Below are 16,276 nucleotides of genomic sequence, written 5' to 3'. Positions count from 1 at the left end.
AAGTTCCTGATGAATATAGGCAGGTTGCCTCGTAGACCTAGAGCATGGAGGTCACTGAGAATGCCACGACGCTAGGTAGTATCAAATGCCTTCTCTATGTCTATGGAAACCATAACAAGATGTTCATTTTTTACAAAGGCATTACGAATTGCAAACTCCGCTTTGATCATGAGATCTAAGGAAGACTTGTTCTTTCGAAAGCCATGCTGATTATTGCTAATTAGTTGTTGCGTTTCGATGATCCAAACAAGGCGATTATGGATCATTTTTTCAAGTAATTTACTGAGGCAACTGGTTAGAGAAATAGGTCTATAACTGTTAGGACTGGTAGGATCTTTACTGGGTTTCAAAAAGGCAAGAACTGTGGCATGATGCGAAGAGCTGGGATAAATGTTTTCCATAAATATCCGGTTATAGTAGACCAGCAGTATTTGCAAATTTCTGTCATCAAGGATTTGTAACATAATGTAAGATATTCCATCTGGCCCAGTGGCACTGTTGCGTGTTGTTTTAATGACATGTAGAAGTTCATGATATTGAAGAGGCTGGTTATATGGAAAGAAAACTGAGGTTCGAAAATTGATGGCTCGTTGTTCAGTCTTGGTCTTTATTTTCTGAAAAACCAGAGAATAATTTGATGCCGCAGAAACTTCGACAAATGTTTTGGCCAAGGCATTTGCAATGTCTTCAGGAGCAGATAGTTCTTGCCCATTCCATGAGAGAACTGATGAAGGGGTGGTTGGAAATTTTCCGGAAATCTGCCTGATTTTCTTCCATATTAACCTGGAGTTAGTGTTTCTGTTTATGGTAGATGCAAACCGAATCCAAGAATTTTTCTTGGCTTCTCTTTGAATGTGATGTGCTTTTGCTTTTAGTTTCTTGTAATTGATAAGATTAGCTGTGGTTGGGGATCTACAAAATAAATTCCACACTTTATTTTTTAACTTCTTAGCTATTGTGCATTCTTGATTCCACCAATAGTTAAGGTGCTGTCGGGATTGGGGATTCGACAATAGAATTGAACATTTAGCTGCAGATAGTAGGTGTGAAGTGATATAATCTGTGGCTTCATCTATCGACTGTGTTCATATATATTGCTCATCCAGGGTGACAACTGATTGAAATTTGACCCAGTTGGCTTGAGAGAACTTCCATTTCCTGCAGGGTATGGCTAATGGTGGTTGTGCAGTGAGCAGATCACAAATAATCGGAAAATGGTCACTGCCCATGGGATCGTCCATAACAGACCATTCTATGACTGGAAACAGAATCGGGGAACATATTGATAGATCGATTGCAGAGGTTTGTCCAGCTGATAGTTGTGAGTGGGTGCACAAGTATAAAGAACAGTAAGGTTTTGCTTATCCAGAATGGTTTCAATTAAGCGGCCATGTATATCTAATTTTGTCAATCCCCATAAGGGGTTGTGGCCATTGAAATCACCCAAGAGACAGACAGGGGGTACTAATTGCATTAGCAGGTTTTCAAGATCTTGATAAGAGAAGGTATGACTTGGTGGGAGATAGACTGATACTAGCGTTAAAGCAATCTGGGTTATCAAACGTACGGCGACAACTTCAATTTTAGTTTAAAAACAATTTGCTTGGTCGGGATCTTTGAGCTGACCAAGATGGCCACGCCCCCACGGGCAGCATTTGAAGTATTACGATCGTGCCGATAGATGGCATAGTTCTATATGTTGGTAGAAATTTGAGGAGTTAGATAGGTTTCCAGTAGACAGAAACCAACCGGAGAGTAGCGGTTAATTAAGACTTGAATATCATTAAGGTTGCTACGAAATCCTCTACAGTTACATTGTAGAATGTAAGGCATTACTGATGTTTAGTAGAAGAAGATGTTTCTGACTGTTTTTTTAATGTGACTGTCTTGTGACGTTTAGGCTTTGGTTTGGGAATAATGGTCGACCGGTGTCCATTTCTTCTTCCGGCGCCTCCGTAGCCAGGTGGGCAGGAGCAGCAGTGCGTAGCACACGTTTCTTGATTAGACCGGGGTTCGAGCCCGTGTCCACCAAATACGGAGGATGCAGAAAGGTCAGGGAATGACCACCGCATATCCCAGGAGCAATATGGCCTTAGTTGCTAATGCTCCTAAAAACCAAAACAACAACAACAACAACTTCTTCTTCCGCATATATTTCTAAGATCTATTCTTCTTGTCTAGATGAGTCAATAGTATCCATAGACGTTTCTTGGATATTAGCATTAGTAGAGGCATTTGATGCAAGAAAGCAAGCTTATGCAACATCAGCCAAAAAAAAAAAAAAAAAAAAAAAACCACTTCCACTTCACCCCTCTGTTCGTTCAAAATACCTGTCCAGCTGAGCCTTAAACTTATTTAGGCTATCAACCTCCACCACAAGGGATGGAAGTCTGTTCCACCAACCAACCACCCGCTGGCTAAAGGCAAATTTCCGCACGTCTATCCTACATCTGTCTTTCCTCAATTTGAATTTATGCCCTCTCAGGTGATTTTTCTGAGCTAGAAGAAGAATCCCATCAGCATTGAGCATGCTTAAACCATTCAAGGCTTTATACACCTCTATCAGATCACCTCGCTGGTGCCTAGTCTCCAGACACTGTAATTTGCAAAACTTAAGCCTTTCTTAGTAAGAGCACCCCTTTGTTCCATTCACTAATCTTGTTGGCCTTCTCTGTACTCGTTCCAGCAGCTCTACATCCTTCTTGAAATGAGGCCTCCAGACCTGTATACAGTACTCTAGGTGTGGCCTGACCATCGCCTTATACAATGGAATAATCACCTCCTTATCCCTGCTGGAAAAATTCCTGTATATCATTGACAATACTCCATGAGCTACTCTTGCAGCCCGTCTGCACTGCTCAGAGAACTTCATATCTGCCTGCACAACCACCCCCAAGTCCCTTTCATTCTCTACCACTGTCAGTGTTGTACCACAGAGTTGATACGTTGCTCTGGGGTTGCTGTGTAGTACTTTACATTTGTCAATGTTAAACTTCATTTGCCACCTCTCAGCCCATCTGCTCAACCTTTCCAGATCCTGTTGCAGCAGCATAGTGTCAGTAGTGTCCTTGACAACCCTGCCAACCTTTGTATCGTCTGCAAACTTGGACATTAAGCCCGATATACCATCATCAATATCATTTATAAATACAGAAAACAATAATGGACCCAACACTGAGCCCTGAGGGACTCCACTAACAACATCAGTCCACGATGAGCAGTGTCCATTGATTATCACTCTCTGTCTTCTCCCCCTCAACCACCCCTTTATCCATAGCAGCAATTTGCCTCCAATGTCACACTGCTCCAATTTGTGTAGCAGTCTTCCATGTGCAACAGTATCAAAAGCCTTTCTAAGATCCAAGTATATAATATCAAAGTTATTCCCTGCATCCAGTTCTTTTGTGACTGCATCATAGTATCCAATCAAGTTGGTCAGGCAAGACTTCCCCTTAACAAAACCATGCTGTGTCTGAGCTATAACTGAAGTCTTGTCTAAATGATCCTGCAGTGCTTCTTTAACCAGTGCCTCCATTAATTTTCCTGGAACAGAAGTTAAGCTCACAGGTCTATAATTACTTGTGTCAGCCTTTGATCCTCCTTTGTGAATTGGGGTCACATTTGCACATTTCCAGTCTTTGGGTACCTCCCCTGAGTCCAGGGAAGCTCTCATAATTATGGCTAAGGGTTTGCTTACTTCCTTTGCTGCCTCCTTTAATATAACTGGATAGATCCCATCCACCCCGGGTGCCTTTCTTGTGTTTATCTTCAACAGTTTCTGCTCCACTTTACTCCCAGTTATTTCAAGATTCTGTAGCTTACTGCTAGAGTTGAATACACCTCTGGCATTCCCCTCGCTGAATAACTCCTCATGTGTGAATGTCGATGCAAAATATTCATTTAGTTTGTTAGCTACCTGAGCAGGATCATCAACACTTGACCCATCAATATCAAGTGGACCAATCTGATTCATCCCCCTCCTTCTAGACTTTACATAAGTAAAGAACTCTTTGCTGTTTTTCTTTGCATCCCTTGCCAAGGATTTCTCGTAATCTGCCTTCGCCTGCCTAACCTCCTTTGTAACTTGGTTGCATATCAACTTGTATCTATCATAGGCTTCTGTGTCATGTGTTAATTTGTATGTATCCCATGCATTTTTCTTCTCTGCCATATGCCTCATTAGTTCATCTGACATCCATTTTGGCCTAAACCTTGAACAATATTTCTTAGTTGGTATGTAAAGCCTAGTAGCTTCCAAGATAAGTTCTTTGAATGCTTCCCATTTTGAATTTGCTGTTGGTAACATCATCAGTTGGTCCCACTGTATAGAATTTAAATACTGTCTCAGTCCATCGTAGTCGCCTTTACGGAAGCAATAACCCTTCCCTTTATCCCTAATGGTAGTTACCTCTTTGAGTAAATCCCACTTCAGCACACTGTGATCACTGCCACCTAGTGGTTCATTTATCTGCAGATTCTTAATGCATGAAGAATCACTGCTGATAATCAAATCAAGAGTATTACTCCCTCTAGTTGCCTCCCGAACATGCTGATGTAGAAAACAATCATCCAATAAATCCACAAAAGCCCTGCTAGTGTGTGAGTAACCAGCCCCCAAAATCCAGTCAATATCTGGGAAATTAAAATCTCCCATTATAAGACACTCTGATTTACTGGCCCACTCTATTTCCCTGTACAGTTCCTTATTATACTCATCAGAGTCATTAGGCCTATAGCACACTCCTACTCTCAATTTTGATCTCCCAATGTTTATGTCACACCAAACTGACTCCACACTGCACTGTCCAGCGATGTCGACTGGCTTCACTTCCTTGGTTTTTATGTGTTTCTTAACTAATAGCATAACACCTCCCCCCTTCCTATCCTGTCTATCCTTTCTGTAGACGTTGTACTCCCCAAATTGCAGTTCCGCATCCCTTATATCTGTGTGGCACCACGTCTCTGATATCCCAACAATATCTGCCTTCGATGTTTTGAGCAATACCTCAAATTCATCAAATTTATTTACTAAACTCCTAGAATTGGTGTACATGCAAGTATATCTGCACCTGTTTCTATTCTTAGCTACCCTAACACAACCCATGTGTTTACTTGTACTGCAATGGCTCCCAGCAGTCTCTGAAATACCATGCATCTTGTTTTTCAGGCTTCTGCTCATTCTAATAGAAGCAGTGCAAGAATCTCTTTCACCTCTGCCAGTGGCTACTGTCAATCTATTGGTCTTTGTCTCCCCCAAGCTAGCAGTTTTCCGACCCACCTAACACTGCCTCGATAGCATCAGCAAATATTCTTGCACCCTTTCTATTTAAGTGTATCACATCCCTGTAAAAGCTATCTCTCCTGTTAACAAGTACAGTCCAGGCTGAAAAAAATTCTACCCTTTGAGCCTTGCACAATCTTTCCAGGGCCGAATTGATCAACAAGGTTCTCATCATATACTCCCTCCTATCGTGTCTGGGCAGAATTGCAGACACTTTCAAATTCAACCCTAATTCTCGGCTTTTGTTCAACAGTGACCTGTACTTGTTAAGTAATTCTGCCGGTTTCCTACTCTTAATATTATTAGTGTCAACGTGTACAACTATATCACGTTTTGTGCCCTTAAAAGATGATATTCGCTCTACAACGTCATCAACCTTTGCCCCTGGCAGATATACCCTGGTCCTGTTCCACCTATCTTTTTTACAAAGCATGTTCCCCGTTTCCCTGACAATAGAGTCACCAACAACTACTAGTTCCTTCGGGACCAGCGCATTCTGCCTTGGGGGTTGTCTCTGTGTCACGCGATGCCCAAGTGCAAGCTCTGGCGTTAATGTGGGCAGCTGAGAGCTTGATGGGCCCCTCAATTTAGTTTCTTCGAGGGCATCCACCCTGTCCTTCAAGCTCTCATATAGGCCCATAAGAACGCCGAGTTGTTGCCTGATATCGATACACTCCTTGCATTGCGCACACACAAAGACATCCCCCTTGGCAGTATCATGTCCCATACCCGATTGCTCTGCAAACGGGTACGGTACTCAAATCTTTTTTAAATTTGAGTTACGATTATTCGATATAGAAGAAATCACTGGGGGAGGAGATGTAGCTGGTACTGTAAGTGCAGTATTACTTGCGTGGTTCAACTGTTTCGGGACATTGGACTGTTGCTGAGAGAGAAAAGTCCGAGCCCAGTCAGAGATTGAGGTGGTTGAAGGGACTGTAACATCAGTTTGGGTTGCCACTGATTGATATTTTTGCGCAATATTGGCGTACGTATGTTTATTCATATTGGGAGTAAGTAATTTCCGTGCTTCTTGAAAGCTTACTTTATTTTCTATCTTATATTTAACGATTTGCTTTTCAGTTTTCCATCTGTCACATGCCCTTGAGTAGGCTGGATGGTTTCCTTTACAGTTGGGGCAAGTTATTTCTTTTGCCAAGCAGTCACTTTGGGTGTGGTCAGAGGACCCACAATTAGGACAAACCTGGTTTCCTCTGCATGCCGTTTGAGAGTGGCCATACTTCTGGCACTTGAAATATCTCAATGGGTTACGAATATATGGTTTAATTCTGTAGAGTAAGTAGCCTGCTTTTATCGATGGTGGTAGATTTGGCGTGTTAAAAGTTAGAATATTCCTTGTAGGTGTGAGTATATTTTCTCTTTTCACCATAATTCTTTTCGCAGCAATGACATTTTGATCTTGAAACTCTTGTGTTATCTCCTCCTCCGTGACATTCAATAGGTCCCAGCTGGATATAACACCCTTAGATGTATTTAGGGTAGTATGGGAAGAAATTTTTACTGGAATTCCAGCAAAGTTTGTAAGTTTTAGCAGTTTCTCTGAATGTTTACAATTCACTGTTTCCAACAGAAGGTCACCTGATTGTAGTCTCTTGGCTGTCTTAGGAGATCCTACCAGACTTTCCAGGTGTTTCTGGATAAGGAACGGAGAGAGCTTACTGAGAGGCTGATCTGCAAGAGAGTGCATTATAAGGAATGTAGGATAAATTGTCACTGAGGAAGTGGTTTTCAACCTTTTGGGATGCGCATGTTATTGTCAATGTCTATCTCTGGCCGAGAGCTTGTTGGCTCTAGACGCGGAAATGTATTTTGGTCCATGCTTACTCCTTTTGGCCCTTGGCAGATTAGCTTTTCTGCCAAGATTTGCGGCCCCACCACAGGGAGGCAGGAGCAGTGCCCGGTGTGACCAAGTGTAAAGTAGTAAGTATTAGTAAAAGAAATATGAAAAATAAAGAAAGGTAACTTTTCTTTCTTGCTCTGTACAAGTACTTTTGTAACAGTAACTGATTTTAAATAAATAAATTTCTTAAGGGCAGGAACTTAATATAGCTCTAAATCGCATTTGGATAATCACACTTTAAGCACAGAGAAAACGCTCTATCACAATCGCTTGGCACCTGGGACCTCCACAGTGAGACAGGTGCAAAGGTTGAGCAGCTGGTGCTGAGTGACAGATGTGTGACAATTCATTTCATTGCAAATGCAGCGGGAATTAGTTATGGGTCTGCCCACAGCATTTTACATGACCTAAGGTCTCTGCACAATGGTTTCCAAGATTGCTGACGCCTTTGCAGAAGCAATGTTGAATGCAGTGTTCTTACCAACTGTTGGATTTGTGTAATGCTGATGTTGTGAACTTTTTTGATTGGTTCCTCTCCACCTCCCAAAAAGGCAAAGACCACTCCATCTGCAAAGAAGGTGACATTACCTGTGTTTTTGGACAGAAAAGGGGTTATCCTGACAGATTACCTACCTTGTGGTTCCACACTTAAAAGGATTAAAAGGATTTCTGTAGAGAATACTACAGAAATCTTTTAAAAAAGTTACACGATGTTTAGGTTTGGTTTGGATTTTACTGGCGCATTAGCAAACTTAGACGGTGAAAAGGCGTGGAAATGTTAACCAAAGGTGTCCATCTTCTGTTAGATAATGCACTGGCTCACACCAGCCACTGCCACCACCTTGTTGCCCAGTGTGGTTTCGAACTACTGCAACACCCACCCTATTCTCTTGACCCAGCATTGTCAGACTTCTTGTTTCAAGAAACGAAGAAACCATTGCACGGATGCCACTTTGATTCATCACAGGAAGTCATCAATGAAGTGGAATCGTGGTTTCAAGCAAAAAGTGCTATCTTCCATGATCAATGCATTAAACAACTGATCCATAAATGGAAGAAACGTGTTACTAGAAATGTGACCTCCAAAAATGTGCTTTAGAAAAATATCACAGAGGCATTAAAAATTGATTCTTATAACTGAAGATGCAATTCTAATAAACGATGAGTGTAGTGAATTTTTATTGATTTGAATTAGTTCTTTGAAATTTGATTGTATAAAGTGGCTGATTCTAATAACCAATGATCACTACAACTGGCACTTACTGTACCTAATTTCACTCCTATACCTCATTATTGTATCCTCCTCCAATCCATGGGTAACTAGTGGAGAATTTTGTTCAGAGTTTGGATATTTCTTCAATCGGATGTTCTCAGAGGTTTTCAGCAGCCCAGGATCTGTAATTGAGCACATATGGGTGTGCGCTATAAAGATAAATTCTGAGTTAATTCCCACTTCCTTTTTTTCAGAACCCTGCATGCATCGTGAATATTCACTTGAGTGAGTTAACTTCAATACCTTGGCACCCTCTTGAACACTTATTAACAGCATGAGACTGAGTGTTGCCAGGAGATCTATAACCTCCTCTGGTGCATATGCTTTCATTTTTTAATTTGCACAAACTAATTTTTATATTTCAGAAAGAGCATGCTTTACCCCTAAGTTCACACACAATACTATTTTGTTAAAATATTATTTATTTGAACATATGATTAAATTTATATGACATATACAGGGTGTATCATAAGGTGTGGGACCCACTTCAGGGATGGATTTAGGACCTAAAAACAATAAAAAAAGTTCATGTAAACATAGGTCTGATTTCACCTTATTTCTGAGTTACAGCAATTGTGTTCCTACAACTATCTGCTTATGTTTACAGGAAACGTGCCTGAATAAAAGCCTGCAAACAGCTCATCATAGACATTCTCATCCACTCAAAAGTTCCAGGTGTCTGTTGTATTTGCTGGCCTTGTTTCACACATCGGTGGAGCATTTCAATGTTATCAATTGGTATGGAATAAATGATGGCTTTCAGATGGCCCCACAAGTAAAAATTGAGTAGATTCAGGTCTGGAGAGCACGTAGGCCAGGAAATGGGTCCTACACAAACTATCCATTTATTAGGATATCAAAATCACTTATCAAAAGGTTTTTAGTGATATGGCTAAAATGAGCATTGTTGTGAAAAACCACATGTGAAAAAGACATATCTTCAAACTCATTTAAATGTTATTTTAAAAATTTGTAGTAGGATGCTCCTTTTAATCTTCCAGGCAGAACAATAGGCCTGATTAAATTGTTGCCAATTATTCCTGCTGAATCGTTGCTGGTAACCTTGACCAAACAATGGTATGGGGGATCTGTTCTTCCAAATCAACAGTTCTAGTGCTGATGTACTACCATCAGCTGAATTCATTTTCTAAATGAACCAGTTTCTACAAGGCATTTGTGTATTCTAGGTCTTATTTGGCACCTGATGATTAAGGAAGTTTTCTGCATACAGATGTCTTGCCTCAGCTGCATTGCATCTACGAAGTCCATACATGAGATGCATGTCTCCCATTTCTTGTTTTGAACGAGCCTCCATTATCACAGCAAATCTACAGTATCAAAATATTAACAAGCTCCAAATGTAGTGCTCTTGTCAGTAGAACTAACTAAAAATCATTCAAAGAACACTACGGGAACTTGTTTACATAAGTTCCCGTAGTGTCCTCTATGAGACAGCAAAGCCCACTATGAGATATCAAGTATCATTTGCAAACAGTGCAATGGGATCAGCTATGCTAATTCAGTTTGTGGAAAGAATTGCTGTAGCACAAAAATAGCTTACCCGCAAATACGGCAAAATCTCAGACCCATGGACCTATTTTTACTTGAACTTTTTTTTTTATTATTTCTAGGTCCTAAATCCATCCCTGAAGTGGATACCACATGTTATGATACACTCTGTATGTATACACCGATGAGCCAAAACAGCTCGTACCTGGCGAGGCATGGACACCACAAGATTTCTAAATGTGTCTGGTGGTATCTGGTACCAACACATAACCAGCAGTTTGGAGACCTTGGCTAGCATGGGCACTCGGAGTGGCCTGCAGCTGTGCAGCCCCATTTTCAGCAGGGTTCAATGTACTGTGTGTGTTGTGACACATTACTCCTGTCACCAACATTTCAATTACCAGTGAGTTGTGCCACAGTCGCCCTTCTGTTGCCACGTACCATCTGGGAGAGCCTTTGCTTACCTCGAGCATCAGTGAGCTGTGGTTATCCAACACCTCGCTGGCAGTTGGTGGGTTTTCCCCCCTCCTCAAACCACTTTCGGTAGGTACTAACCATGGCTGACAGTGAGCACACCCCACCAGCCATGCTGTTTCGGATATGCTCTGATCCAGTCGTCTGCCCATTACAATTTGGTCTTTGTCAAACTCTCTGCCTTTCCCATCTGAAGAACAAGAGTTACACTGATTACTGGAGCTCAGTATCAGGTGTTTTTTACACTGTTACATGCCGTAGTTCACCTACAGTTGCTTTGATTTGCATAATGACTGGCTGGACAATGTTTTCGCTCATCGGTGTATATATAAATTATTTATTTTTTTGCATATTGTGTTGTAAAAATTTTCGATGACTTACTAGTTATTTTACAAAGTACTGTTCTTTTGTCATTAATACGACAACTTTTGTCTATTAGTGGTTTTATATGTACAATATAACAAAAGGAAATTTTCTAAAAATTTAAGGATTTATTCTGTAGTGTCTCACACAATATACAAGTAAGATGGGATTATGCAACAGGAAACTAGAATACTCATTAAAACAAAGCTGGCAATTCTCTTGTTATAGTTCTATTTGAATTATTTTCTATACATTATTAGAATACATTCTCCTTTTAAACATATATCCAAATTGCTAAGTATTATTTTTATTATATAGTTATATCTTCTTATGCATTGATTTATATATAAAAATTTTACATAAAATCTCATAAAAATACATTAATGATACTCATTTTGATGATGATGGCAATTCAACTTAAATATCTGTACATAAATCAACATGTTCCTGAAATGAACACAGATGAGAGTTTTCAGTAGAACTTTTTTTTTTTTTTTTTTTCCAGTTTCAATTTTAAATAAAGCAGATCACCAATCTCTTGCAGATTAAGGAAAAAAAAATTAGGGGATCTTGAAGGCTTTCTTTAACAAATAACTGTACATATTAGAAACATTTTTCCCTACATTTTGCAGATGGGATGAGTTACTAGCAAAATGTAATGTCCTGAAAATGTATTATAAAACTGCTATCTCTTGAGAACCTTATTAGGTGGTGGCATAAGAGCATGATCTCTTCGTGATGATGATGATGCCGCTCCATCAGGCTGTGGTGCTCTTGGTAAAGATGTGGGTTCTGGAGGATGCCACCGATGATGTTCAATGAAGTAAAGCAATTTATCCTTTGTTACTGGATTTTTGATACTGTTAAACACAGCTAACATCAATAAACAACAAAAACATTAATAAGATGAACATATTTAGAGACAGTTTAAAATGTGATATACAGAAATTGTGAATGGGTAATAAAATATCAGATCTCTTCTGATCATAGCTCAACAGAGCTATGATCAGAGTGGTACAGGATGATGCTTCTTATTGTATTTAGTACATTGGGAAATTTCAAAATTTTTATCAGGAAAAAAAAAAAAAAAAAAGATTTATTTTTTTTAAAATCCAGACTTTTGACTCTTAATTAAATTTCACTGAGACCATATTCATTTTATTATGAGGTAAGGTTAAAAGATTGTTTCTCAGTAGTTTGTTTTCAAACAATAGCACACCTAGGATTTTTTTGCATGTGCATTTGTTTGGATACCACTGATTATGAATGTTTCAAGGAGCACTCTGTCCCCTTCAGAAATGCTGAGTTAAAGTTTTGTTTATAATGATGGTCCTGCTGACTTGGCTGCTAAGAGTATTTACAAACTATCATTAGAAGTTATGAACTGTATTTTTTTTTTTTTTTTTAAACCTGCTGAATAACCTCTCACATCCAGCACTGCTCTGAGTATTGTTAAAACACCAAGAATCACTTGATATAATTTGTTGTATATTTCAAGTTTCTTTTTGTATCAGTTCCCCAGAACATATAGTTAAAAAAAAAACAACTCATTCAGATTTTTTTCTTGTCAGTTCCACAGAACACTGTATATCGATTCTTTCATGATAGCTTTTGGTAGGTTCTCACAATGAAATCAACAGTATGAAATGTAGTACGGTATTGTATGACACCATACTACAAACCATTCTACGACTTCATCTATTTCTTTATCTTCAATATTACTGAACAGCACTGAAAACTTATCCACAAAAATTTTCAAAGTTAAATGATGAATTGACAACCACTGAAATCTGTGCTGTATACCATATAGTTATATGCAACAATAAAGTACTTCCTCACTGAACAAAAGAACAGAATCTTCTCTTGTTTTTGACTCTCCACAATTTTGGCAGTTGAGCCATTATGACTAAATCAAATCATCCTTGGATGTTTTTGACTTATGGGGTAATCAATATGCTAAAGAAATCAACATCAAAAAATGAAGTGAAAGATTTAATAACTGTTGGTCTAAAAAATTTAGACATCATTGTTCAACCTATCAAGGGGTAAGGGACTCAGTAAGTAACTAGATATGGGCTGCATTTGACTGATGAACTGTTTCTGGATTTTCAACAATTAAAAGTAACTAGCAAAATGCTTTATTCAAGCCAGAAGACAGGAAAGTGGATAAACATTCTGGCACACATGACAGCAACTTGTCTAGACTAATCAGCTTGTTTGGAATGTTTATGATTCAGCAGTTCTTTTCATTGAGGAGGTCATTAATTTTTCTCCTTTCAAAACTTCTTTAAGATCATAAACTGGACTTGAACATGCATCAGTGCCACTCACAAATGATTCCTTTCTTGTTGTACTTCTCAGTTTGGTAACTTTGTTGCAATAACTTTACTCACCACTTTCAGCCTCTTTAAATAAAAAGAAACGAATATTTTACATGCAAAGTTATTATTTTTACATAACTTCAAAATTTTGTGAAGAAACTCACTCCCGAGTTTGCTCATTATGGAAAACTAACTATAGTTTGCTTATACATGTTTGGAAAACTTGCTTGTGAAAGGGTTAATACATCAGAAGATGTATTAACTCTTTCACATTAAAAGAAGAGATTGAGCACTTGGTAGTAACAGGCTGATTGAAGTTATGTAAAAATAGAAACTTTTACATATAAATATTAATTTTTTATATTGACTTCATTGCTCAGCATTACTCATTACAGTAAATCAACATTTATTCTGAGTAAAAATGTCAAAAATCAAACTGGAATTAAAAAAAAAAAAAAAAAAGAAAAAATAAATAAACTTGTTACTTTTTTCTTGAAGCATTAATATCTACTATATGAGAGGCTGTGAGAGTGAGGCTGAGCCATATGAAATGAGTGGTCTTAATTACAGCTGATTGTTTATTGGAAAAACCTTTGAGCATAAGGCAAGTACGGCTCCCAGAGTTGATGGCATATATTTTGTAGTTTTGAGGGAGAGCGAAAGGGAGTGTATTGAACCATTGAGCTTAATTATGAGGGCATCTGGACTTGGGGGTGATTCCTTTAGATTGGAGAAGAAACGATATATCAGCAATATATCACCAACACATAAAAGCAGTTCTAAGAGTGAAGCTGGTAACTACAGACTGCTTAGTTTGACTTCAGTGGTAAGAAAAATCTTAGAGGCCATGATTAAGAGTTTAATCCAGGGAACTTAGATAGATACAGACACACAACATGGCTTTAAGGGAAAATCATGTTGAACTAACTTGGTAGTCTATTTTAACAGAGTTAATAATGAGCTGGATTTTAAGAACAATTTTGACAGTTTATTTGGATTTTAGCAAAGCATATGACTCGGTCCCCAAGAGGTTACTGTATAAGAGGTACTATGTGAGAGGTTACTGTATAAGTTGGAACATGTTGAGATTACTGGTATCATTCTAAGACAGATTGCTCGGTGGCTAGTGCAAAAGGCTGAGGATTGTGATTAATGGATATTTTTCAGATTGGTGTAACATCAGGAGTGGGTCCCTTAAGGATTGGTTCCTGGACCACTGTTATTTCTCATTTTCATAAATGACATTGATGAAGGGATAGACAGCATGATGTCAAAATTTGCAGATGATGTAAAGATTAGTGCCAAGCAGTGCTCATTCAGGATGACTTGAACAGACTTCAAATATGGTCAGAGAAGTGGCAGTTATGTTTTAATGCTGCTAAATGCAAGGCTTTACACTTCAAGAACAGCAACCCACAAATAAATTATACATACTTGGTGGGGTTGAATTAAAAACAGTGGAGGAGGAAGGGGATGTGGGAGTTACAATACAGGCAGATATCAAGTTTTCCGAACATTGTAAACAGGCAGCCAGGAAAGCCCATGGTTTCCTGTCAACGATTTATTGAACCCTATCCCGTCAAGATAGGGATGTCTTAATCCCACATAGAAGGCAATTGTACGATCACATTTAGAATACTGAGTTAAAGTAAGGAGACCTCATTTGAAAAAAGACATTGAGCTTCTTGAAGGGTCTGAATACAGGCAACTGGAATGGTGAGATCAGCAGGACAACTGTATGAGGAAAAACTCTGATTATGTGGACTATGGAGCTTGGCAACCAGGCACCTCAGAGGTGACCTGATTGAAGTTTATAATGCTCTGAGAGGGATTAGTAAAATGAATGAAAGGTAGAATCCTCACTGTTATAAGGAATTCCAAAACTAGGCATCATAAATTCAAATTACAGTGGTTGAGGTTTAAATTGTAGATTGTAGGAAGTTTTCTTTTAGCCAGCCAGTTGTTGATTGCTGGGCTGACAGTTTGAATAAATTCAAAGGACTTGAACATGCATCACTGTCACCAGTGGCGGATTTCTGCACAGACGCACGCCTGGGGCCTCAAATCTCAGGTCTCAAAAAAAAAAAAAAAAAAAAATTTGTTTCATTTAAAATTTTTACACTCATCTTTATTACCATTACTGAATAAAACTATAATTTAAGATGAGAAGTTAGTAAACTCTTATGCAAATATCCCTACATATTATATGAAATATCTGTGCGAACTAAGTGAATCTGAAGTAGAATACATATCATTAATGCTTAAATTAAACACTTTCAGTTTTTTCCTAGTGGAGGTAATTCCACGAGTGAAGAACCCTGTGATGATATTGCTCAAGAAACAATATTAGATTTGTTCGCGGAGGAAGTTCAAAACTATTCACAACTAATTGGGAACCAATAAACAAGTGCAGTAGTCTTTTAAAGCCTCTGAAATCACTACTGCGCTGGCTCACATGTAACGGAGCATAGTCTTTTTTAATAGCTTTCGGAACTAACATTTCACTCACGAATCTGTTACAAATTACTAGAGTTTGGTGTTTTAGTGTAGGAGTATTTTTGTTTTGTTATCAAGTATCTGTAACATCTTATGTATTGTTTATGTATTTATCAAAACTGAATTGTTTGATGAGGCGTGACATTTATAGCAAGTGATAATTGGGAATTAATTTTTTAATTCCCAATTAATAAAATATGTATGAAAGAATTGCGCAACCAAAATGATTAAAACTGCAACACCAAATCTAGAGCGCGTGCTATAGTAAAAACGTGTGCATAGAATGCACACTGTAGTGGTACCAAAAATATTTAGAGGGGGGCCTCAAAATTGAATTGCGCCTGGGGCCTCTCAAGTGCTAAATCCGCCACTGATTGTCACTGGATAATTACCTAGTTTGTTGATTTAGAGATTTGTTAGGTGCATTGGCAATTATGGCCATAGTGCGCCAGATAATTACCTATGTGAGGAGGAAAGTATATAACACTGAACACCAAATTTTGGGTCATATCTTGTTATGGGCATGAAAATATGTTTACTTTATAGGTTTTTGGGGTGCTAAACACGGGAATAGTGTCTAAAATGGCAAATGGCTCTTGCTTTTGAAAAACGTAGTGTTTTATATTTATACAAGGTATTTTTTTATATATATGACAGTAAGATGTAGCTACGAACATACCTGTATCAAACATGGAATA

General features: G+C 38.5%; 1 protein-coding gene across 5 annotated transcripts in view; it reads right to left on the bottom strand.

Annotated features, from left to right (window-relative positions):
- Positions 1-11,279: 11,279 nt before the first annotated feature.
- mRNA-cap (RNA guanylyltransferase and 5'-phosphatase mRNA capping enzyme) overlaps positions 11,280-16,276 on the bottom strand; it is a 548,400-nt gene continuing 543,403 nt past the window's right edge. For 3 of the 5 annotated variants that reach the window (XM_090376082.1, XM_090376081.1, XM_090376083.1), the window contains one exon: positions 11,282-11,634. In XM_090376082.1, the coding sequence (XP_090232208.1) occupies positions 11,447-11,634 (188 nt within the window). In that variant the 3' untranslated portion in view covers positions 11,282-11,446. Of the gene's footprint in view, positions 11,635-16,276 lie in introns of all 5 variants that reach the window. The other 2 variants (XM_090376079.1, XM_090376080.1) reach the window with 2 other exon arrangements.

This window comes from Mastigoproctus giganteus, chromosome 6 (genome assembly GCF_048544385.1).
Source record: "Mastigoproctus giganteus isolate SK-2022 chromosome 6, ASM4854438v1, whole genome shotgun sequence".
NCBI classification, from domain to species: domain Eukaryota; kingdom Metazoa; phylum Arthropoda; class Arachnida; order Uropygi; family Thelyphonidae; genus Mastigoproctus; species Mastigoproctus giganteus.
This window is presented reverse-complemented; position numbering and strand designations above follow the sequence as displayed.